This window comes from Apteryx mantelli, chromosome 25 (genome assembly GCF_036417845.1).
Source record: "Apteryx mantelli isolate bAptMan1 chromosome 25, bAptMan1.hap1, whole genome shotgun sequence".
NCBI lineage: Eukaryota > Metazoa > Chordata > Aves > Apterygiformes > Apterygidae > Apteryx > Apteryx mantelli.
This window is the reverse complement of record NC_090002.1, coordinates 5679966-5702976: the sequence shown is the minus strand read 5'-3', so window position 1 is coordinate 5702976 and position 23011 is coordinate 5679966. Positions and strand designations below refer to the sequence as shown.

General features: G+C 68.7%; 4 protein-coding genes and 1 non-coding gene across 5 annotated transcripts; 3 read left to right on the top strand and 2 right to left on the bottom strand.

Moving 5' to 3' along the window:
• Window positions 1-2837: 2837 nt before the first annotated feature.
• On the bottom strand, window positions 2838-3168 carry LOC136994221 (small Cajal body-specific RNA 2). Its single transcript, XR_010886351.1, has one exon. It is a non-coding gene; the product is annotated as a small Cajal body-specific RNA 2 (non-coding RNA).
• An 882-nt stretch (window positions 3169-4050) lies between these two features.
• Window positions 4051-5674, bottom strand: TMEM167B (transmembrane protein 167B). The gene is made up of 3 exons (XM_067310516.1): window positions 5613-5674; window positions 4763-4894; window positions 4051-4663 (listed from the first exon to the last, which is right to left on the bottom strand). Exons 1-3 carry the CDS (start codon window positions 5620-5622, stop codon window positions 4581-4583), a joined length of 225 nt encoding a protein of 74 aa, XP_067166617.1. The 5' UTR covers window positions 5623-5674; the 3' UTR covers window positions 4051-4580.
• An 889-nt stretch (window positions 5675-6563) lies between these two features.
• Window positions 6564-8948, top strand: LOC136994170 (protein FAM107B-like). The gene is made up of 4 exons (XM_067310420.1): window positions 6564-6778; window positions 7335-7466; window positions 7581-7722; window positions 8487-8948. The coding sequence occupies exons 1-4, from the start codon at window positions 6564-6566 to the stop codon at window positions 8601-8603; spliced, it is 606 nt and encodes a 201-aa protein (XP_067166521.1). The 3' UTR covers window positions 8604-8948.
• Window positions 8949-9037: 89 nt separating this feature from the next.
• Window positions 9038-11537, top strand: GPR25 (G protein-coupled receptor 25). Its single transcript, XM_013951099.2, has one exon. It carries the CDS (start codon window positions 10388-10390, stop codon window positions 11459-11461), a length of 1074 nt encoding a protein of 357 aa, XP_013806553.2. The 5' UTR covers window positions 9038-10387; the 3' UTR covers window positions 11462-11537.
• Window positions 11538-15881: 4344 nt separating this feature from the next.
• On the top strand, window positions 15882-22998 carry LOC136994186 (innate immunity activator protein-like). The gene is given in 11 exon segments (XM_067310508.1): window positions 15882-16052; window positions 16142-16366; window positions 17340-17403; window positions 17950-18074; window positions 18184-18303; window positions 18558-18757; window positions 19869-19984; window positions 20054-20289; window positions 20291-20445; window positions 20545-21112; window positions 22577-22998. Coding segments are annotated over 9 exon segments (1659 nt in total). The 5' UTR covers window positions 15882-16052; window positions 16142-16366; window positions 17340-17357; the 3' UTR covers window positions 22670-22998.
• Window positions 22999-23011: the final 13 nt, after the last annotated feature.

Here is a 23011-nt window from a genome sequence, read left to right as displayed (position 1 = left end):
CATGGGGTCCCGGTATAACGGCACCGTGCGGGGCTCTGCACCGGGCACGGGGCCCCCGTGCAATGGCACCGTGCAGGGCTCTGCACCGGGCACGGGGTCCCAGTGACACGGCACCGTGCAGGGCTCCGCACCTTGCACGGCACCGGGCATGGGGACCCCCTGCAATGGCACCGTGCGGAGCTCCGCACCGGGCACGGGGTCCCGGTATAACGGCACCGTGCAGGGCTCTGCACCGGGCACGGGGTCCCGATAAAGCAGCACCGTGCAGGGCTCTGCACCTTGCACGGCACCGGGCACGGGGCCCCGTGTACGTCATCGCGCAGGGCCTCCCGGTGCAATGGCACCGTGCATGGCTCGGCACCGGGCACGGCACCGGGCACAGCCCCCCGGGGTGCAATGACACCGTGCAGGGCAATGACACTGGGCGCGGGGCCCCGGTGCAACGGCACCGTGCACGAGGCCCCCCCTACCCCGGTGCAACGGCACCTTGGCCCCCCCCCCCGGCCGGCCCCTCCCGCCCCGTTCCCCGGCAACGGCGCCGCCAAGAGGCGCAGCGCCGAGCACCGGCCCGGCGGCGGATGGCGCCCCCCAAGGACCCGGCCCCGCGGGGCCCCCCCGGCCCGGCCCCCCCGCAGGTAGGAGCGTGGAAATTGGGGTGAAAGAGGCCGGGAGGAGACCGGGCATCACCGCGCTTCCCCCCCCCCCCCCACCCCCGGGGCCTCGCTGCCGGCCGGGCCGTGGGTGTCACGAGCTGGCCGTCCTCAGCCCCGGCCGGGCGCGGAGCCGGGGGGGCCCTGGAGCCGCCTGCACGCCACGGCCACGCTGTGCAGCGCCGCCAAGGCCCGCCGGGCCCCCGATGACGATGACGACGGTGGCCCGGCGCAGCCCCGCGGGTGAGTGGTGGTCGCCCCGCGTCCCTGTCCCCCCCCTCCCCGCACCGGCGGTGCCGGGCTCAGCCCCTGTCCCGGCTGCAGGGCGCCACGTGGGACCCCACCGGCGGAGCAGCACCTGGCGCGGCCCCCGGCGCGCCGCTGGGTCAGCCCCACCAAGGCCTCCGTGCACAGCATCCAGGGCGCCATCGGTAGGGTGCCACACCGGGCGGGCATGGGGGGGGGATGCGAGAGCTGTGGTGGCACGGGGACATGGCTGGGACCATGGGGGCATGGGGACATGGCTGGGACCATGGGGACATGGTTGGGACCACGGGGACATGGTTGGGACCATGGTGGCATGGCTGGGACCATGGGGGTATGTGGACATGGCTGGGACCATGAGGACATGGTTGGGACCATGGGGACATGGCTGGCACCATGGTGGCATGGGGACATGGCTATGGCTGCGGTGCAGGGACATGGCTCCATCCAGGGTGGTGCAGGGACACGGCTGGGACCATGGGGGTATGGGGACATGGCTGGGACCATGGTGGGGGAATATGCTTGGGACCATGGTGACATGGGGACATGGCTATAACTGAAGTGCAGGGACATGGCTCTATCCAGGGTGGTGCGGGGACACAGCTGGGACCATGGGGGTATGCGGACATGGCTGGGATCATGGTGGCACAGGGACAGGATTGGGACCATGGGGACATGGCTGGGACTATGGGGACATGGTTGGGACCATGGTGGCATGGCTGGGACCATGATGGCATGGGGACATAGCTATGGCTGCGGTGCAGGGACATGGCTCTATCCAGGGTGGTGCGGGGACACGGCTGGGACCATGGGGGCATGCGGACATGGCTGGGATCACAGTGGCACAGGGACACAGCTGGCACCATGGTGGCATGGGGACAGGGCTGGGACCATGGGGGCATGGCTGGGACCACGAGGACATGGCTGGGACTATGGGGACATGCTTGGGACCATGGTGGCATGGCTGGGACCATGGTGACATGGGGACATGGCTATGGCTGAGGTGCAGGGACATGGCTCTATCCAGGGTGGTATGGGGACATGGCTGGGACCATGGAGGCATGGAGACGGGACTGGGACCATGGGGGAACAGGGACATGGCTGGGACCATGGGGGCATGGGGACAGGGCTGGGACCACAGGGGCATGGTGCCATCCATGGTGGCATGGAGACATGGCTCCAGCATGGGGACACATCTCCATCCACAATGGCCTGGGGACGCAGCCCACAGTCTCGGCTCTCCGCACGCTCCTGGCCGACCCCATGTCCCCCTCCGGCAGAGCGTCCCCACAACGCCGCCACCAACAGCGGCTACTCCCGCAAGGAGAACGGCGGCTTCTTCTCCTGCTAGGAGCCTCCTCGCCCGCAGTAAACGCCTGAGCGTGGCCAGACCTGGCGTCCTTGCTCCCGCGCCAAGGACAGAGCTGCTCGGGGAGGGGGGGGGACACAGGCTGCGTCACCCCAGGCTCACGCGCCTTGCACCAAGCTTGCGCGCGGCTTGCACGGCCCCATGTCTTGCACAAACGTCGCGTGGCCCCGTGCAAAGCTCCCGCCTGCTGCACAGAGCTCGCGCGGCCCCGTGCAACGCTACTGCGCGTCGCACGGCCCCACACTAACCGCGCCCACGGGGCTTGCAAGGCCCCGTGTCCCATACAAACGTCATGCGCGCCGTGGGGCGCTTACACGGCCCTGTGCACGGCTCACGCTCAGCGCACGACCCTGCGCAAAGCTCCTGCACGTTGCGTGGGGCTTTCGGGGCCCTATGCAAAGCTTGCACGCTGTATAGAGCTTGCATGGCCTTATGCAAAGCTCACATGCGTCGCACGTAGCTTGCACGGGCCTTGTGCAAAGCTCACCCGTTGCACGGCCCCGTGCAAGGCCCCCGCACGCTGCACGGCCCCGTGCAAGGCCCCGGCGGCTGGAGCGGATCAGAATCGCCTCGTACTCAGGGGCCGGGCCCGGGGCACCCGGGGATCCGGCCTCGTCTATCTGATCGACTCATCACGTCCGCGCCGCCGGAGCGGTCTCGCTGCACAGCGCCCCGGGGGGGGGCTTCGCAGGAGGGGTCTTCTCACGCCGGGGGGGGGGGCCGGCCCCCCCCCCCGATCAAATAAGATCAACGTGTAGGGAGGGGGAGCGGCGCCCTCGCACGCGCACACGCACCCCCCTTGCACCCCCCCCCGCACACGCACCCCCTTGCACACACCCCCCCCCGCAATCACACCCCCCCTTGCAAGCGCACCCCCCTTGCACACGCACCCGCGCCGCCGCTCCGCGCGCGCCCCGCCCCGCCTCCCTTCTTATAGCGCGCCCGGGGCCCGCCGGGAAGCGGAGGCGACGCCCCCTCCGAGCGCGCCCCCCCGCGGCCGGAGGACTCGGTTCCGCAACGCGCATGCGCGCCTGGCCCCAGCGCGCCGGATGGTGGGGCCGCACACACGCATGCGCACCTGTCCCCGGGGGTGCACGGGCACGCGCGTGTGCGCTGACGCACGCGCGTGCACGCGGCCCTTGCACACCTGTCCCCGGGCGTGCGCGCACACGCACACGCACCCGGCCCTTGGCAGGGATGCCCAGGGTGCCCGAGGGAGGGGTGTGCACCCACAGACACCCACCCTGCCCTCGCACACCCACCCCTGGCGGTGCACACACAAACGCACACCCACCCCAGGGATGCACGCACACATCCTGCCCTTATACACCCGTCCCTGGGGATGCGCGCACGCGTGCACACCTCGCCCTTGCACACCCACCCACCCACATGCTCCCCCAGCCCTTGCACAACAGCCCCCTGCGTGTGCCTGCGAGCATGGGCACGCACAGCCAGTCCTTACACACCATGCTGTGAGCACACACGCGCATGTGCACAGCCCAGGCGTGCATGTGTGCACCCTCACTTCGCACATTCACTCCCTTGGTGTGTCCCCCCCACCTCAGCTGTACCCTGCCCCCCGGGGGGGGGGGGGGGCATGCCCACAAGCCCTGCCCCAGCACGCCGGTCCGCGTGCACACACACCCGGCCTTGCACGCTCACCCCGGGCGCACGGGCGGGATGGGGCCGCGGCCAGCCTGCGTGCGGCGACGTTCCCGGCCCCTCGCCCCGGGGACGCGCTGGAGCCCCAGGGAAGACGCCGGCAGCGGCAGGGAAACCCCCAGTTTTATTTGCACGTTGGGGTCCAGAGTTTATAAACGGGGGGTTAAAAAACTGCAGCTAGAGGGAGACGGGCGCGTCCCCCCCCCCCCGCCGAGGGACACAGCGCGGTCCCAGCGTAGCGAAGAATTCCTGGAGCTTAAATAAGAGCGTCCCTCCTCGCCGCCTGGCCCTGCACGGCAGAGGTGCCAGGGCGCCGTGCGGGGCTGCGGCTGGGCCGGCATGAGGTGCTCATGGGGCACGGCACGGTTTTCTCTCTCCTTGAGGAGTGGCAGGGCCTGGTGGGCTCTGGCCCCGCTGCGGGGCCGAACCCCTCGCCCGCTGCTCCATCAGGGAATTCCCTTTCCAAGAGCTGAAGCACGGCCCAGTGCCATCCATTGCCGCAGGGCCCCGTCAACGGGGATGAGACGGGCTTGAGCGCGGCACCGGGCCGCGGCGGCTCCCACTCGGGGCGACGAGGCCGAGGGCGGCAGGATCGGTACCGGATGACGCACCACGGTGTCCGGGCTGCTCCGGGATCACTTCACCACGAGGACGTAGAAAGCCATGAGGACGCAGGACACGGCCACAGCAGCGTGGAGCCGGGTACCGATGACGGCGGCTGCAGGGCCGAGGCAGAGGTGTCGGTGGCGGGATGGGCGCGAGGGGCCCCGCACGGGGGCCGGCCCCCCGCCCGTCCTCCCCGGCGCCCCCGGCTCACCCTTGTAGAAGACGCCCCAGACGCCGCGCTTCTCCGACAGCAGCCAGGCCTTGAGGCGCGGCACCTTCCGCAGGTAGGCGCAGGTGCACACGAAGAGCAGCCCGAACACCAGCAGCCCGTCCAGCGAGTACACTGCGGGGGGGGGGCGTCAGCGGGCCCCCCCCCCGGGGGGCACCCAGGCGTCCGAGGCCTCCCCCCCGGGGGGACCCAGATGTCCCAGCCTCCCCTCCCCCCCAATAGGGAGACTCAGGTGTCCCCGTTTCACCCCCCATCCCTCCCCCGGGGCATCCAGGCAGCCCAGGCCTCCTTCCCTTCTCCCCTGCCCGGAGGGGACCCAGGTGTCCGAAGCCTCCTCCCCGGGGGGACCCAGGTGTCCCAGTTTCTCCACCTCCCCCCGCCCCGGAGGGGACCCAGGCGTCCGAGGCCTCTCTCCCCTCCCCTCCCTTCTCCTCCCCTCCCCAGGGGCCCAGGCGTCCGAGCTTTGCCACCCCTCCCCCCCGGGCAACCCCAGTGTCCGAGCTGGCCCCAGCCCAGAGGGTCCCAGGCGTCCGAGCGGCCTGTCTGTCCCCTCCCCCCCAACTAGGGGGCCCAGGCGTCCGAGCCCTCCCTCCCCGGGGGGGCCCAGGCGACCGGCGCCCCCTCCCCCCCGGGGCCCAGGCGTCCGGCCCCCCTTCCCCCCCCCCCAGGACCCAAGTGTCTGGCGCCCCCTCCCCTTCCCCCGAGGATCCAGGCGTCCGGGGCCCAGGCGTCCGGCCCCCCTTCCCCCCCCCCAGGACCCAAGTGTCTGGCGCCCCCTCCCCTTCCCCCGAGGATCCAGGCGTCCGGGGCCCAGGCGTCCGGCGCCCCTCACCGTTGGTCATGGCGGCGGCGGGGTCCCGTCAGCGCCCCCCGCCCCGCGGCCCCGCCCCGCCTCGGCCAACGCGACGGCGGAAATTCCAGGCACGGCCGGTCGAGCGCCGATGGCTCTGGCCAGGCACAGCCAGCCGAGGGCCGAGCCGCAAGGCGAAGGCAGTCGCACCGGCCTGCGGGAGCAGGCGTGCTCAATCGAGCGCCTATGAGGGGATACCCACCCCCAGTAAGGGCCAGTAACGGCCAGCAGCAGGCAGCGCCCCTCCCCCCACCCCCAGTGCGCCCAGTCCCCATAACCCAGTGGGACCACAGTGTCACCGGTGGAGCTGGTGACAGCAGCGGGAGCCCAGTGGTCCCAGTAACACTAGTGACATGGGGCCCAGTGACACCAGCAGAGCCTGGTGACATCAGTGACACCAGTGGGGCCCAGTGACACCAGTGATCCCAGTGACAGCAGTGGGAGCCCTGTGACCCCAGTGCTCCCAGTGGCCCCAATGCTCCCAGTGAGGGCAGGGTCCCGGTGACCCGGGGGGGCAGCAGGGGTCCAGGTGCTGCGGCGGCAGGTGTCGGCGGGGGAGCAGCACCGCCAGCCTGGGACTGCTCGGCCTGGGACCCTCCTCCATGCCGGGGCTCGGAGGGGACAGCACAGGGGGTCCTGTCCATCCACCCCAGGACCTGTCCCCAGGTGCCACACTGATGTCCCGGAGCCCAAAGTCCAGCTATCCCCTTGCCATCCTTAGGTTCCAGAGTTAATGTGGGGGGTGGATGTGGGGAAGGGTGAGGGGAGCACGGGCAGAGGGGCGGCATGAGGCCATCTGCCCGGAGTGGGGCTCCCCCGGGATTGGGATGCCGGAGCGAGACCATGGGGACCCTGGGGGAAATGGGGACCCAAGGGACAATGGGGATATGAGGGGTGATGGAGACCCGAAGGGTGGTGGGGACCTGAGGGGCAATGGGGATCCCAAGGGATGATGGAGACCTGCAGGGTTATGGGGACCCCGAGGGGCCATGGGGACCCCACGGGGCAAGGGGACCTGAAGGGACAATGGGGACCCTGAGGAGTGATGGGGACCTGAGGAGCAATGGGGACCTGAGGGGTGATGAGGACCCAAGGGGCGATGGGGACCACAGGGTGGCCTGGGGACAGGGACAGCACACTGGAGCCAGGTGAGGGGAACCTGGAGGGCACCCGAAGGGGTTTGGAGGGCGCTGGGAGGTAGGTGGCACACGGGGACCTGGGCTGTGACAGCCGAGATGCCAGCCAGGGGACAAGGGGGCTGGCGCCCTGTGCTGGGGTGGGACAGCGTGTCCCAGCACGGGGAGACTGGCGCTCTCTGGAGTGGGACCTGTCCCCTGGGGCAGCCCTGAGCCCCCTCTGACCCTGGTCCTGCAGTGCCCTGGAGGTCACCCCATCCTTTGGTGACCATGTCCCCCTAGTGACCCCATCCCCGGTGACCCTGTCCCTCTAGTGACCCTGGTGACGGGGTTCCCCAGTGACCTCCTCTGTCAGTGACCCCATCTCCTGGTGACCCTGTACCCCTGGTGACCCTGTCCCCTTGGTGACCCCATCCCCTTGATGACCCTGTCCCCCTGGTGACCCCGTCCCCAGGGATGTCATCCCCTGGTGGCCCTGTCGCCTGGTGACCCCATTGCCCTGGTGACCCCATCCCCAGGGACCCTGTCCCCTGGTGACTCCCGCTTTCCACCCCAGAGGGTGATGTAGCCACGGCCTCACCCTGGCCCCAGCTGCTGATGGCCCCGAGGGCCTCATCCAGCCGAGGAAGGTGCCAAACCCTGCGCGGGAGTCCTGGCGCCACTGGGAGTTGCACTGGGAGCTGCTCTTCACTCATGGGAGGTAAGTGGAGCTGGGGCCAGGATGTGGGGCTGGGGTACGGGACGGTCCCTGAGTGGGGCCAGCGGGGTGGTGGGGCCGGCCACCACAGTGAGACCAGTCCCACCATCCCCGCAGGGGGATCCTGCCCCGGCACATGGCCGAGCTCCCACGGGTGCTGGAGAGCCGGCGGCTGAGGCAGCGGCGGCAGGAGGAGCAGCGGGGGCCCACCACGAACTTGGAGCAGCAGCTGAGGAAACGGCAGCAGAGGCTCGAAGAGGTCCGCGCTGTCCTTCTTGCCCCCTCCATCCGTCCCTCCGTCCACATGCCTGCCTGTCTGTCCCTCCTTCCTTCATCCCTCCGTTCTCCATCCACTCCCATCCATCCATCCATCCATCCGCCCATCTATCCATTCCTCTAGCTCAGCCGTCCTTCCTCCCTTCACCCTTGCACAGACCCCTCCATCCATCCCTCCATCCATACCTTTTTTGGCCCTTCATCCATTCATCATTGTCCCAGGGCCAGATCCAGGGGACGGCCGAGGGAGGCTGGATGTGGGGCTTGGCCGAGGGAGGCTGGTTTGAGGAACGGCTGGGAGAGGCTGGGTTGGGAAATGGCCAAGGGAGGCCAGGTTGGGGGATGGCCAAGGGAGCTGGATCTGGGGAACGGCCAAGGGAGGCTCGTTCAGGGATGGCCGAGAGAGGCTGGATGTGGGGCTTGGCAGAGGGAGGCCGGTTTGAGGGAAGGCCGAGGGAGGCTGGGTTGGGGAACGGTCGAGGGAGGCCAGCTCAGGGCATGGCCGAGGGAAGCCGGGTCAGGGGATGGCCGAGGGGGCTGGATTTGGGGAACAGCCGAGGGAGGCTGGATCTTGGGAATGGCCGAGGGAGGCCGGGTCGGAGGACAATCGAGGGAGGCCGTGTTGGGGAATGGCCGAGGGAGGCCGGATCCGGGGAACGGCCGAGGAAGACTGGTTTGCGGAACAGCCGAGGGAGCCGGGCTGGGGGCCGTGGCCACCCCTCACGCCGGCGGCCCCTCTCCCGGCAGCACGAGCGGGAGGCAGCGCTGGGCCAGGAGCCGGAGTGCCGGCCCGAGTTCCTCCGAGTCCGGGAGAGCCTGCGGAGGATCGAGCTGTCACCGGAGCCGGGCATCAGGCAGACGTGAGCGGGGCCGGCGCCGGGACCTCGCCGCGGCACCACTGGCCGCGCCGGGCACCGGCTGCCCCCGGCCTGGGGAGGGGGAATTAGCTCCCCGCAGCTGCACCCTGCCCGCACGCCTGCGCTTAGCTGCCTATAAATAAACCGTCCACGCTTTAAGTCGCTTAAGGACATCGGTAAGCGCGGTGGCACTGGCCGCGGGGCAGGAGGGGGCGTCCCGCGCCCCCCGGCCTCCCGAGAGCGAAAGCAAAAGCAGGGCCCCCGCGGGGGGTGCATGCCTCTCGCCCCGCCGCGGCGGCTGCCGGCACCAGCCGAGCTGCAGAAACCCCCCCGGGGCTAGAAAAACCCCGGGTATTTTTACCCCGCCGCGGGGACCGCCAGCCGTCCTGCCAAGTTGCGGGTTCGCCCCCCCCCCCCCCCCCCGTTTCGGCTCCGGCACGGCGTTCGTTGTAGTGCCGGGGCGCAGCACGGCGATGGAGCGTTGCACGCCCTGCAGCCAGCCGGGATTTGCACGCTCTCGCCCTCCAAAAATGAACCCCGGGGGGCTGCCACCCGGCGCGCGGCGCCCGTGGGTGCTGCACCCGGCATGCCGACCACGGCCCGGGCCGCGGCGGGAGAGCCCGGGCAGGGCGCCGGCTCCCTGCCCCTCCTGCACCGCGAGTGCCTAAGGGCTTCCCGTGCTGCAATCCGGTGGCACTGCCGCCGTGAGCCCCCGGCATCCCGGCGCAGGATGCTGGGAAACGCTTTCCCACCGGCGAGGGTGGTCATGTCATTCCGGGATGGCTTGTGGTTAGAGGCGGCTGCGGGTATGGCGCTTTCGGCGTCTCCAGGCGGTGAGAGCAAGAGCGCCCGGGGGACGCGGGAGACCGTAATGAGCTGGCAGAGCCGGGGGCAACCCCGGGGGCGGCTTCGGGCTCGCGGCGCGCGCCCAAAGGGCAACGGCCTCGCTCCAACCCGTCACGCCTGTGCACCTGGCTTTGCTCTTTTCTTTGAAACAAATAAACACTTTTGTCTGGCTTTCTCGGAGCGAACGTGCCCGGGGCCGCGCCGGGGAGGCTTTGCCTTGGTTTGCGGTGTAAATGCGCCGCGCAGGGCAGGGATCGGGGGGAGGATTTTGAGCTCGCTGGGACAAGGAGAGCTGCAAGGCGGATGCAGAGCGGGAGGTGGCCGGACAGCTTGAGTATGGCCAATTGCCCAAGCACCTATGAGCGCTTTTGGGGAGAAACGGAGCCAGGGTGATGCCCATCCCTGGGAGCCCAGCAGGCCCCACCGCCGTGGGCTCCGGCAGCCCATCCAGCCCCACATCTCACCACCAAAATGAGAAAACCGGGAATCCCTTGGGATTGAACAGCCACTGCCTGCCCCAAACTTCCCTGCATCTTCTCCAGCCCTCCATGAGCCTATGGGGCCTGGGAGAGACCTAGGTTGGGGTGGATTTGGGTCCACCTGGGGCATTTGGCCTTCACCTGCTGGTGAAGAGCCTTTCTCCACCCCCAGACCATCCTTCCCCCCTCCTCTGGGGGTTTCTTTTCTCTCTTTGTTTTTCTTGTTGTTTTTCTGTTTCCAAAATTAAATGCGGCTCACCTCATACCCTCCGGCACCCTTCCACCCTGCAGCTCTTGCCCCTGTACGAAAGGAAGTGCAAAACCGTTTGAGCAGGTTACAGATCAACAACCAAACCACTGGGCGAGGTGAGCACCACCCAGGGCAGCCGGGGAGGGGGCACGGTGCCACGGGGCCGAGTGCTGCCGTCCCTGCCCGCACTTGGGGCGAGACGCTGGGGATGCCGACATGGGTCCCGAAGCAGCCGAGGACCTCACGGTGTCCGCAGACTACTATTACCCAGAGGGGGACAACTCCACGGGGACAGAGGAGCATTCCTCCAGGTGGGAGTCGTCCTACATGACGATCTTTATCCCCATCCTCTACTCCTTCATCTTCCTCCTTGGCTTCGTGGGGAACCTCTTTGTGATTGTGCTGATGGCCAAGAAGAGAGGCAACAAGAGGATGGTGGATACTTTTGTGTTGAACCTGGCCGTGGCCGACATGATCTTCGTCTGCACCCTGCCCCTCTGGGTCGTGGCAGGCGCCTGTGGGAACCGCTGGCAGTTTGGGGAAGGGCTTTGCAAGGTGAGCAGCTATGCCATCAACGTGAACCGCTGCTCCAGCATCCTCTTCCTCACCGCCCTGAGCGTGGAGCGCTACCTGGTCATCAGGAAGGTGCTGGACACCAAGATGACAGGGTCCAAGAGGCACATCTTTGTCACCTGTGGGCTGATCTGGGTCGTGTCCCTCTTCCTGGGTGCACCATCTCTGGAGTACCGGCAGCTAGATGGAGATGACTGTTGGGACAAGGATGGGGAGGATTTCAGCCTGGCTATGGTCTTCCTCACCTTCATCCTGCCCTTGGTGGTCATCTTGTTCTGCTACTGCTCCATCTACTACCAGCTGCACAGGCACATTAGGCTGGGGAAGGGGATGAGGAACTCCCACCGGATCATCTTCACCATCATCGGAGCCTTCATCTGCTCCTGGCTGCCCTTGAATGTCTGCAAGGTGTTGCTCTTCTTCATCGCGAAGGAGATGCTGGTCCTCTCCGAGGTGGAGGAGGAGGCCTTGAGGTGGGTCATCTCCAGCAGCACGTGCTTGGCCTTCATGAATAGCTGCATCAACCCCATCATTTACACCTTGATGGATCGCCACTTCCGGCGCCAGCTGCTGCGCCCGGGTCTCCGGGTGCTCTGCCTTTCCCCGGCGGCGAAGGGGCGCAACGTGGCCACAACGTCCTCCGTGACCGAGTCCAGCCTCATCTTTGGCGTCAGGACCAAGCCGCCCACATCGCCGGGGCACCGTCCAGCAGCGTAAGAGGGGAAGGGCTGGGGGCCAAACCAGCAGGTCGTTTCGGGAAGGCTGAGCTTAAGCAAGCGCCTGGGCTTGTCGCAGGGTGATGGTTTCCCAGCGCCCAGCACCGTCCCTCCACGGCCGCCGTGATTTCAGACCTACCGTGTGATTATGAGCTTGATTAAACAAAGCCATTGCAGGTAGCATCAGCCCTGGCACACGGTGCAATTCCTTGCACCGATTCCGCTAGCTGCTGCACTTGTCTTGCAGCGCTATTGCTGCTCCTGTGCGATTTTTCTGTGCTTCTCAAACACATCGATAATACAGGCAGAACAACCGCAACCGTGTTCCTACAACCCAAAACTGTAGCACTCTCTCTCGGTTAAGTAATCATATGATCAAATGCTCTTAATAAGCTTAGCAAGTTAAAAGAAATAGGTTTGCAAGCAGGAATCTACGTGCCCACTTTGAGCAGTAATTTTAGGCTTATAAACAGCTATTTTTATAACCTGCTGGTGAAATAAATATGTTTTAATGCTCAGCTGTGGTTCAAAGAAACTTTGCCGATGCCGGGGCAGATGTCTGTGCGAACTGCTGCTTTCGGTGGCAGCACTTGGCAGCCCGGCTCCGGGCTGCTTGTGGAAATTTTGAGCCACCGTTACTCGATTAGAAACCATTACTCTGGGCTTTTTGAGACGGCCTTTCTGCAACTGTGCCCTTTCTGCCACGGCTTTCCCGCGCCCGGGCCGATGCGGGACAGCCATCTCCTAACGCGTGCCTCCATTTCACGGAGCCACCTCCAACGCGCGCCTCCAAAGCACGCGCCTTGCAAAACAGGCCGCTGTTTCCCAGTGCACGGACCGCGGGGGACATCGGGGGTCCCCGTGCTCAGGGACACGCACTCGCGGAGGAAGCCAGGACGTCCGGCCACCCCGTACAGGGGATGCGGCGGAGCCGGTGCGTCCCCCAGCACCTCCCCGTTGGCCTTGAGCGTGGGCATTGATGGGGAAGGCAGCAGCACCAAGGCCTCAAGCATTTTCCTTGCCTTCTCGCCCTGAGTTTTCCCCTGCTTGAACGGCTCTAAACCATTTTTCTTCACATTTACTTTCTTTCTACGTGAGGCCCCGCACTGCCGGGATTTCCTGCCTTGCCCCCTGCAGGGTTGCTCGAAGGGGAATAAAATATCGATCATCATACCAATAAAATATCGACATCCACGAGACACCCTTGGAAATGCCACCGTGCACCCAGGACAAGTGTCACTGCTGGCCTACATTTACTGACCAAGACGGAGAGCGGCGTGGGTCTCCCCAGACCTCGGGAGGGGACAAGCCCTGACTGCACGCTGGGGCCATCCTGCACCGTGCTTTCCCCTCTGACCACACTTTCTGGGTGCATTTCTGCTGTTTAAGGTGGTTTTCCCCTGGTCTGTGCCATCAGGGGTGGAAAAACCCAGTGGGGCACAAGGACGCTCTGCGTGCGGCCACCGGCGCCGGCCAGGCAGGGCCGTGCCGTGCCGCCTCCCCAGCGGGGAGAAAGCACCCGCGGTTTGGTTTCTGAACTCTACGTTTGAGTTAAAAACAAACAGAAACGACTCCCCCCACATCAGAAACCCAGGCAGATGCGTGCCAGCCCCGGCCGCACCAACGGCCCCAGGTGACTCTCCCACAGGCAGGCGATGGGCGCTAAATACTCACCCTCCGGCTGGCCTCGGCTGCCCGTTTCCTTCCCCGTTGCCTCCTCATCCCCAACCCCGCGCGCGGCCGTGCCCCGGGGTGTTACCTGCAGCAAGGCTCGGTGGGGGCACCCCGGCCTCGCGGGGCCCGGAGAGCCGTGCGCCTGGTGTTCGGGTCCGGGAAGGACCAGGGGATTGCTATACGGTTCCTGAAGGATTCACTGGTGTCTCAAAGCAGCAAGCGGATAAGAAAACGTGGATTTGCAGGGCACCTCTCCTGCCTGCACCCTGCCTGCATCCTGTCCCACCTGCATGTTCTCTGTTTGCACCCTTGCCTGCACCCTGCCTGTACCCATTTCCCCTGTCTGCAGCCTTGCTTGCACCCCTGCCTGCCCTTCCCCTGCCTGCACCCTCTCCTGCCTGTACCCCCTTACCTGCAACCCTGCCTGCACCTCCTATCTGCACCCTGCCTGCATCCAATGTGTACCTTTAACTGCCTGCACCCCTTACCTGCCCTGCCTGCACCCTGCCTGCACCCTCTCCTGCCTGCACCTCCTGTAGCTCTCCTGCTCACACCTCCCCTGCCTGCACCTCTGCCTGCGCCCCCTTACCTGCACCTCTCCTGCCTGCACCCCTTACCTGCACCCTGCCTGCACCATCCCCTGCCTGCACCTCTGCCTGCACCCCTGCCTGCACCCCCTTACCTGCACCTCTCCTGCCTGCACCCCATACCTGCACCCTGCCTGCACCCTTTCCTGCCTGCACCTCCTGTAGTTCTCCTGCCCACACCTCTCCTGCCTGCACCCCCTTACCTGCAGCCCTGCCCGTGCACCTCCCATCTGCACCCCTTCCTGCATCCAACCTGCACCCTTGCCTGCCTGTACCCCCTACCTGCACCCTGCCCGCATGACGCTGGGAGCTGCGAGGTGGCCCCGGGCAGAAGCAGCCCAGCTCCCCAGCAGTGCCTGGGGCTGCCCTTGGAGCAGCCGGTTCCCGGGGCACCCGCCAGCCCCCATGGCACCACAGAGCTCACTGCCCCCGGCGTCGCGCCCACGAACCGCCAGCATGTTGGAGCAGGCCCCAGTCACACGGGCTCAGCCGGAGAAGAACCTCCCTCCTCCTCCTCCTCCTCCTCTGTGGGCAGCAGCGATGCCGGGAGGCCCCCACGGCTTTCCCCAGAGCCGGCATCATGCTCCTCGCTGCCCTCCTGGCCGTGCCCACCCCCAGCCCAGAGGATCCCTCCCCGGCGTTGCGGATGCACCGGCCGCCGTGCTGGGGTGCCTGTGGTCGCGTGCGGGGCCTCCCCGGGCCGGCGGTGTCGGCGGCAAGCCGGGCTGAGGCAGACTTTCCATCACCTGCCCCAGCTCCCGGCGGCACAGGATGGGGCCAGCGCGACCGCAGCAGCCTGCCATGATTCATCCCGCGTCGGCTGCGAGCCCGCGGCAGCGCTGTTCCCACGGCCCCCGGGCAGAGCCGGCAGCGCTTGCCTGCCCCCTTCTCCTGGTCCTTCTTTCCCTTTTCCCGGCCCCTTTTCCTCTCCGTGTGACACCAGCAGCCCGGACTCTGCTGGTGCCTGTCCCGGCCGTGCCTCAGCCCTTGCTTCGTCGCGATGAAGATGAGGGTACCCGCCCGGCGTCGCCTGTCCCCTCCACCCGCTGCCCACCGCCCTCGCCACCTGGACTGTGATGACAGTGCGGGCACCCAGATGTGTCACTGCCCTGCGCCGGAGCGTTTTGGGGATGCCGGCTCCGGAGGGGATCCCCGCGGGGCTGCGGTGAGTGCAGGGCCATGGCGCAGGGTGGCTGCGCTTGGCCTGGCTGCGGCACCGCATCGAGGAGTGTTTTGGGAAGATGATGGCCCTCACCTGGCCTCCTGGCTGCTGTGGCTGCATTGGGGCTGGCGGCACTCGCTGGTGCCAAAAGGGAGCTGGAGCCGGAGCCGGAGCCAGAGCCGGAGCCGGAGCTGGAGCTGGACCGTGCCTGGTCGCTGCCCGGCTTTGCGGCTCCCTGCTCCTTGCCAGGGAGGAGCGGATGCCGAGATCCGAGCGGTGAGCCGTGGGGATGGCAAGTGTCCAGCGTGCTGTGCTGTGCCGTGCCGTGCCCAGGCCATGTTATGCCATGCCATGCCGTGCTGTGCCTTGCAATGCTGTGCCATGCCGTGCCGTGCTGTGCGGTGCCATGCCGTGCCATGCCATGCTGTGCCGTGCCGTGCCATGCAGTACCATGCCATGCTGTGCTATGCTGTTCTATGCTGTGCCATGCCATGCTGTGCCGTGCCGTGCCATGCAATCCCATGCCATGCTGTGCTATGCTGTGCTGTGCCGTGCCATGCCATGCTGTGCCGTGCCATGCCATGCAATCCCATGCCATGCTGTGCAATGCCTTGCCGTGCTGTGCCATGCAGTCCCATGGCAGGCTGTGCCACGCCGTGCCGTGCAGCGCCGTTCCACGCTGTGCTGTGCCGTGCTGTGCCGTGCCACGCTGTGCCCCCCGACTGCGCATCGGGGCGAAGGGCGGGAGCGCGTGGTGGCCGCGTGGCCCTGGCCCCTGGCAGCCCGGGGTGGGCAGGGAGGTGGCGCGGGCCTGGCAGCTCGGCAGGCCGGCTCGGGAGGGATCCGGCCGGGAAGGTGTTGCTCACCTGCTCCTCCCCTCCGAGTCAAGTCAAAACAAGTCGCCTGCTTTCCCAGGAGCAGGCAGAGCCAGGGAGCGGCGGCAGCGGGAGGCGCCCGGCCGAGCCGGCAGCCCCAGGTGAGGCATCGCCTGCCCGGCCCTGTGCCGGGGGGGTGCCGGGCGCTGCAGAACCGCCCCGGAACCGGTGTGGGGTCTCCGAACCCAACCGGGAGAGCGGCCGTGCCGTGCCGTGCCGGCGGTGCCGACCGGAGAAACCGGGACGCGGCCTGCACCGAGCGCCGCGGAGGACTCGGAGAGCTGCCGGGCCGGGGTGCGTGGGCTGAGCGGCGGCGAACCCGGCGGCGATTTTGGCCGCCGGCGCGGGGGTGACGCTGCCTCTCCTTCCCTCCGATCTCCCAGGCGGAGACGAGGGCCGGCCTCTCGCCAGGAGGAGAGAGAGAACGCCGTCACCCCGCGAGCCGCTGCAGCTGGGTGCCGCCGCCGCCGCCACCCCGAGGGCCGCGCTGGGGAAACCGGAGCGTCTCGCACCCCACTGCCACGAGTTCAGCTCCGAAGAGAGGGGGCGAAGCGGAGGGTGAAGCGGCCCGGCTGGGCTTTTGCCCTCCCGCGCTCGAGGAGCTTCAGGTACTTCCACCGCCGGGATTTTTGGAGGTCCCGCAGGAGAAACGAGGTGCCTCGAGTCCCCAGGCAGCCTGGCGGACCTGCTGTCTGCCCGACGCTGCCCTCCGGCTCGCGCGTTCCCAGGCGGCAGCGTTGCGCATGGGGCCGGGAGCCGCGGCGAGGCCGAGCGCTGCGGCAGCTCCTCCACCCTCGCCCCGGGGGCCCCTGCGGGAAACGGGGCGTCCCCGGGGGGAAGCAGCTTTCCCACGTACCGCTGCTGGGAAAACACCTCGCCCTCCGCGCGGGAGGCAGCCGAGCGCCCGCGCGAACCCCGGGCAGAAACGAAATAAAAACTGGGAGAGGCGCCCAGCAAAACCAGCCCGGCCGGGAACGGCTTCGCGCACGTCTGCCGGGCCCCGGCGCCTGCGGGACCCCCTTTCCCAGGTGGATGCGCCCTGCCGTGGGCGCCCCCGGGCCGCGCCGGGGCGAAGGCTGCCTTTGCACACCTTTGTTTATCGTAGGCCCTAGGAGCAGGCAAAGCAAACACGGACTCGCCTTCCTCCCCCCTCCGGCAACGACGCGCCGCTCGCCTGCTGCCGCGGGCGGGAGGGGGCTCGGCGGCCTCGCGGGACACCAGGTCCGGCCGGGAAAAGGCCAAGCCGTGGGTCGCCACGGATAAACAGGGTGCACGGGGTGGGGGGGTCCCGCAGAGGGAAACTGAGGCACGGTGGGGCCCGGCTGCTCCGCCAGGAGCAAACTTGGCCTCCGGCCCCGGAGAGCTGCTGCCGGCGAGGGGCTAAGGGTGCACGGGGGGTTGCACACGCGTGTGCAAGGCTGGCACGGCAGGTGCGTGGGGGTGTTGCACACGCGTGGGTGAGTCTGGGCACGCCGGGTGCATGGAGGGTTGCACACACGCATGCGAGTCAGCATGCCGGGTGCACAGGGGCTTGCACACGCGCGTGCAAGGCGGGCTGATGGTCTCGGCGTTCCCGCGCAGGTGCCCCCGGGCCCGGGCATGGAGGAGGCGAGCGACACGGACAGCGGCATCATGCTGCACTCGGGTGAGCCCTTCCCCTCGCTGCCAGCCTTTCCCGGCGCGGAGGCTCGAGCCGCGCCGGCGCCGCCGGCCTCCCCACCCCGCGCGCAGGTCGAGACAAGGAGCCGGCCCCGGGCCCTGTGGGAAAATGCAAAAAAAAGCCATTGGGAAAAGCGGGATTGCCCAGGTCGGGGCAAAGCAGTGGGGGGGACGTTCCCGCGCCGCGGGGCTCCCGCACGCCGAGGGCACGGCCGCGCCGTCACCGCCACCGCCAGGTCCCGGCACCGTGTTTGACTCAGCCGGGTTTCGCTCCGGGGCCGGCTGAGTCAGAGCAAAACCTCCCCCCACCTCCACCTCCCGGCTGGCCTTCGCCCTCCTCCTCCTCTTCCTCCTCGCGGGAAAAAATCACAGCTTTTCACAGCCGCGCCGGGCTCGGGGCCGGCTCTCGGCGTGCAAACCCCGCGGGCGCGCGCCCGCCGCCCCCCCGCTGCTCGCTCCGAGGGGAAACTGAGGCACGGGGTTTTGGGGGGGGGGACCGTGTCTCACCCCCCCCCCCCAATTTCGCCCACAGGCCCCGACAGCCCCGTGTCGCCCCTCAAGGACCTGACGCAGGCGGTGCGCAAGCAGCAGCGGGAGCTGGAGGCCCGGCTGGAGGCGTGCGTGCAGGAGCTGCGGCGCCTGTGCCTCCGCGAGGCGGTGAGCCCGGCGGGCGGCTGCGCCCCCCCCCCCCCGACCCCCCTGGACCTTGCGTCGCTCAGCCTCCTGGTGCCCTGTCCCCCCCCCCCCCCGCTTCTCCCTCCGCCAGGAGCTGACGGGGACATTGCCCCGCGAGTTCCCCCTGAAAGCCGGCGAGAAGCCCCCCAAGGTGCGGCGGAGGATCGGCGCCGCCTTCAAGCTGGATGAGACCCTCGTCCTCCGCGGGGCGGTGAGGAACCCCCCCCCCAAACCTCACTTTGCTTTGGCCCTGCTAAAAAATCTGCCCCCCCCCGCCACCCCCCGGGGCGTCCCCACCCCAGGGGCGCAGCCAAGCGGCACCTTGGAGGCAGCGTGATGCCTCCCCCCCAATCTCGCCCGCAAATGCAACCCGCTCCCCCCACCCCATCCCGTGCAGGGCATCCCGGTGCGGTTTGGGGCGGCGGGTGCCGAGCATGTCCCCCCCCTTCCCGTCTCCGTCCCCAGGACCCGCTGAGCACCCTGGAGCGGGACCTGGCGCTGCAGCTGCAGATCGCCAAGGCCGCCCACCGCCTCTACCGGGAGGAGAACATCAGCAAGCAGCTGCGCAAGCGGAGGAAGAGCGCGGCGCTGAAGGAGGAGAGGAAGCTGAAGGAGCTGGAGAACACCCTGAACGAGTGTCGCCTCCTGGCCGGCCGCCGGCCCCTGCCCGCCAGCGGCAGTGGCGACCCCACCGCCGAGGGTGAGCCCGCGCCCCGGCGCTCGCGCGACGTCCGAGCCCGGCCGGTGGCAGCTCCAGGGTTGCCAGCCCTGCTGGTGGCAGGGGGTGGCCCCTTGGGTGGCCGCTCGAGGTCGGGGCGCTCAGCGGTGAGGGGTTGTCCCTGGGGACTGCGCCCGATATGCTGTTCGCCGGGAAGGCACCTGGGACGCCCTGGGTGAATGTGCTCTGATGCACCATCCTGGGTGAGAGCACCCCAAAGCACCCTCCCAGATGGGTGCACCCCGGGATGGCTGGGTGAATGCACCCCGATGCACCCTCCTGGGTGAGAGCACCCCAATGCACCCTCCCAGATGGGTGCACCCCGGGACGCCCTGGGTGAATGCACCCTGATGCACCCTCCTGGGTGAATGCGCCCTGGGACACCCTGGGTGAATGCACCCCAATGCACCCTCCTGGATGAATGCACCCCGATGCACCATCCTGGGTGAGAGCACCCTGATGCACCCTCCCAGACGGGTGCACCCCGGGATGGCTGGGTGAATGCACCCCGATGCACCATCCCGGGTGAGAGCACCCCGATGCACACTCCCAAATGGGTGCACCCCGGGATGGCTGGGTGAATGCACCCCAATGCACCATCCCGGGTGAGAGCACCCCAATGCACCCTCCCAGATGAGTGCACCCCGGGACGCCCTGGGTGAATGCACCCCGATGCACCCTCCTGGGTGAATGCACCTGGGACGCCCCGGGTGAATGCACCCTGTCGGGTGTCCCCAGGGCATGACGCCGTGCCAGGGCACAGCCCAGGCCTCCTGCTTGCACCGGAGAGCGCTTGGCCCAGGCGGCTTTTCCTAGAGTCCCTGCGGCCGCAGGTCGCGCCACCCCCAAATCACCGCTTGGCACGTGCCAACACGCGGACGGGCCATGGGGCCGCAGGGGGACGTGGCGTGGAGGGCACCTCCCTGCTCCCCTCCGCTGCGGCTGCGACAACGCGCCCAGGCCGGGAGCTGCCCGGAGCGGCGGGCACGGACACTCGGCAGAGCCGGCCTGGCCGGTATTGCTGTGGCGGCGGCGGCAGCGCGTGTCGGGGCAGGCAGGGCGCGCGGGCCGAGCTCGCCGGCGGGCACCGCGCTCAGCCCGTCCGCCGTCATCCCCGCAGAGCCGAGCGCCTCGGACGAGAGCTCCCTGTCGGACGCCGTGCTGCCGGAGGAGGGTAAGGGGGCCGCGGGGATGGGCTGCCCCCCGGCACCCTGCCACCCTCATGCCTCCCCGTGCCCCGCAGAGGAGACCTCGCCGCCCCGGCCCATTCCGCCAGCCCCGGACCGAGCCACCGCCACCGAGGGTCGCCCACACTCGCCCGCCCGCTCCTGGAAGGAGACCAGCCTGGACCAACCCTACGAGAAAGCCGGGAAGCCCGGAGCCGACGCCAGGTAGGGGGAAACTGGGCGCCACCGCGGCGGCAGCTCTGCCCGGTCGCCCGCCATCCCCGGCTCACCCGTTCCCCCGCAGCGGCGACGTGGCGGACTCGCCGGCGCCCCGGCCGCCCCGGCCCGGCGAGATGCCCCCCTACCACTCGGTGCCCGTGCGGAGCCTGGTGCTGTGCCGGCGGCTGGGCTCCAGCGCCCCCAGCACGCCGGAGCTGCCGGGCCGGCGAGGACAGTGCCCGTCCCCGAGGTACGAGCGCGGGCTGCCGGCGGGGGCTTTGGCGATGGGCTTCGCCCGGATTTTCGGTGGCGAGGCGGTTGATCCGGCGCCGCGCGGCTTCTCGCCCAGGGCGGACGGGTGCTGGGAACCCGCCGAGCCCCGGGGCCGCGGCGCTTTGCCCCGCCGCCGCCCCACCTGCTACACCGTCACCGTGCCGGCGTACTGCTTCCCGCCGTCCGGCCCCACGTACCGCTCCGGCTCCGACGACAGCAATTCGGACGGCTCCGGCATCTCCCACACCGCCTCTCCCGGAGGCGGCGACGGTGGAGGCAGCCCTGCCGGCTCCTGCCGCCGGCCGCCGGCCGCCGAGCTGCCCCGCGCTGCCTGCTGCTCCCGGGGCGCCCCGCGGCTGCCGGGCGCTTTCCGCTACGAGCAGGATCTGGCCCCGCTGCGCTACCAGCGCCTGGTGCCGTCGCACAGCCGCATCGTGCGCACGCCCTCGCTCAAGGACTACGCGCCGGGCACCGGCCGCGGCCTCTCCAAGGCGGCCGTGTCGGAGGAGCTGCAGTCGTGGCACCAGCGCGCCCGGCTGCGCGGCGCCCGGCCCCACTCGCTCGACCGCCAGGGCGCTCTACGGGGCCGCGGCGGGCCCGGCCGCGAGATGTACCCGGTGCGTGGGAGCCAGCCCCGGACTCAGGTACGGTGCGCCGTGGCCAGCAGGGCAGGATCGGGGTCCCATGAGGGCTCCTGGGGCAGGATCGGGGTCCCATGAAGGTCCCCAGGGTAGGATGGGGGTCCCATGAGGGTTTCTGGGGCAGGATTGGGGTCCCATGAGGGTCCTTGGGGCAGGATGAGGGTCCTATGAAGGTTCCTGGGGCAGGATGAGGGTGCCATGAGGGTCCTTGGGGCAGGATGAGGGTCCCATGAAGGTCCCTGGGGCAGGATTGGGGTCCCATGAGGGTCCCTGGGGCAGGATGAGGGTCCCATAAAGGTCCCCGGGGCAGGATTGGGGTCCTATGAAGGTCCTTGGGGCAGGACAAGGGTCCCATGAGGTTCCTTGGGGCAGGACAAGGGTCCCATGAGGTTCCTTGGGGCAGGACAAGGGTCCCATAAAGGTCCCCAGGGTAGGATTAGGGTCCCATGAGGGTCCTTGGGGCAGGATCAGGGTCCTTGGGGCAGGATGAGGGTCCCATGAGGGTCCTTGGGGCAGGATCAAGGTCCCATGAAGGTCCCCAGGGTAGGATTGGGGTCCCATGAGGGTCCTTGGGGCAGGATCGGGGTCCCATGAGGATCCTTGGGGCAGCAGTGGGATCCCATGAAGGTCCCCAGGGCAGGATCGGGGTCCCATGAAGGTCCCTGGGGCAGGATCAGGGTCCCATGAGGGTCCTTGGGGCAGGATCAGGGTCCCATGAGGGTCCCTGGGGCAGGACAAGGGTCCTATGAAGGTCCTTGGGGCAGGACTGGGGTCCTATGAAGGTCCCTGGGGCAGGATTGGGGTCCCATGAAGGGTCCTGGTGCAGGACCAGAGTCTCATGATGGTCCCCAGGCAGAACTGGGGTCCCATGAGGGTCCTTGGGGCAGCAGTGGGATCCCATGAGGGTCTCTGGGCAGGTCCCTGGGGCAAGACCAGGTTCCCATGAAGGTCTCCGGGCAGGACCAGGGTCTCATGAAGGTCCCTGGGGCAGGAGCAGCATCCCGTGTGGGTCCTTGGGACAGGACTGGGGCCTCACCAGGGTCCCTGTGGGCAAGTCCAGGGTCCCACGAGGGTCTCTGGGGCAGAACCGAGGACACTCTGGGCAGGACCGGGGTCGCTCCGGGCAGGAGGGTCCTGGCACGGCGTTTCGGAGGAGGACGCGCTCGCTCCCCTCCGGACCCCGATGCCGGGGAGGGTGGGGGTCCCGCCGGGATGCGCTTGCGCAAGCGGCCTCCCCGCCTGGCCACATCCGCTCCGGCATGCCGGGACGGCTCGGCGCCCGCGGCGCAGCACCGAGGCCCACGCGATGCAGGCTGGGACCTGCCACCGCCGCTGCCTCCGTGCCGGCCCCTGCCTCTCCCTGCACCCCGGGGTGCTCCCCCCCCCTCCCCTCCAGGCCAGGGTTGGATTTGGGGCGTTTCGCCTTGCCCCGGCACCCGGCACCCGCCGCCCCTCGTCTCCCCGCAGGTGTTCCAGACGCAGGCGCTGAAGCGCTCCCCGGACGGGCTGCCCGCGCAGCTCTACCTGCCTGAGAACGGCGAGATCGTCACACAAGTGTAAGCGATGCCGGGCGGCATCGCCCCCCCCCCCGCTCCTGGCTCCTCCAGCCCGGGATGCCAGGACGCCGCAGCGGCCGGTCCCCACGGCACACGCGGCCTGGCTGGCCCAGGGCACCGGCGGCCGCAGGGATGCGGCCATCCCTAGGCTCGGGAACGTCCCTCCGGCACCGGCACGGGTGGCTGGGGCTGGCCCCTCGTCGCCCGGCCCGGGGCCCCCGCCAGGTCCGACACCTCCGAGACGAGGGAGGCGCCGGATAAAGACCCCGAGATCCGGGATTCGGGGCCGGGCTTTTTGTTTCCCCTCTATAATAAACGTGGTTGTTTTGGGTCCTTCCCTGCTGCT

Excerpts from the sequence above, each read along its gene's own strand:
- TMEM167B (XM_067310516.1), bottom strand. Across the intron at positions 4,664-4,762 it reads CTGGGGCGTCTTCTACAAGG|CCGCCGTCATCGGTACCCGG; the intron begins GTGAGCCGGGGG and ends TCGGCCCTGCAG.
- LOC136994170 (XM_067310420.1), top strand. The coding sequence starts at position 6,564 with ATGGGGATCCCAAGGGATGATGGAGACCTGCAGGGTTATGGGGACCCC. Across the intron at positions 6,779-7,334 it reads GGACAGCACACTGGAGCCAG|CCACGGCCTCACCCTGGCCC; the intron begins GTGAGGGGAACC and ends AGGGTGATGTAG. Across the intron at positions 7,467-7,580 it reads CTGCTCTTCACTCATGGGAG|GGGGATCCTGCCCCGGCACA; the intron begins GTAAGTGGAGCT and ends CCATCCCCGCAG.
- GPR25 (XM_013951099.2), top strand. The coding sequence starts at position 10,388 with ATGGGTCCCGAAGCAGCCGAGGACCTCACGGTGTCCGCAGACTACTAT.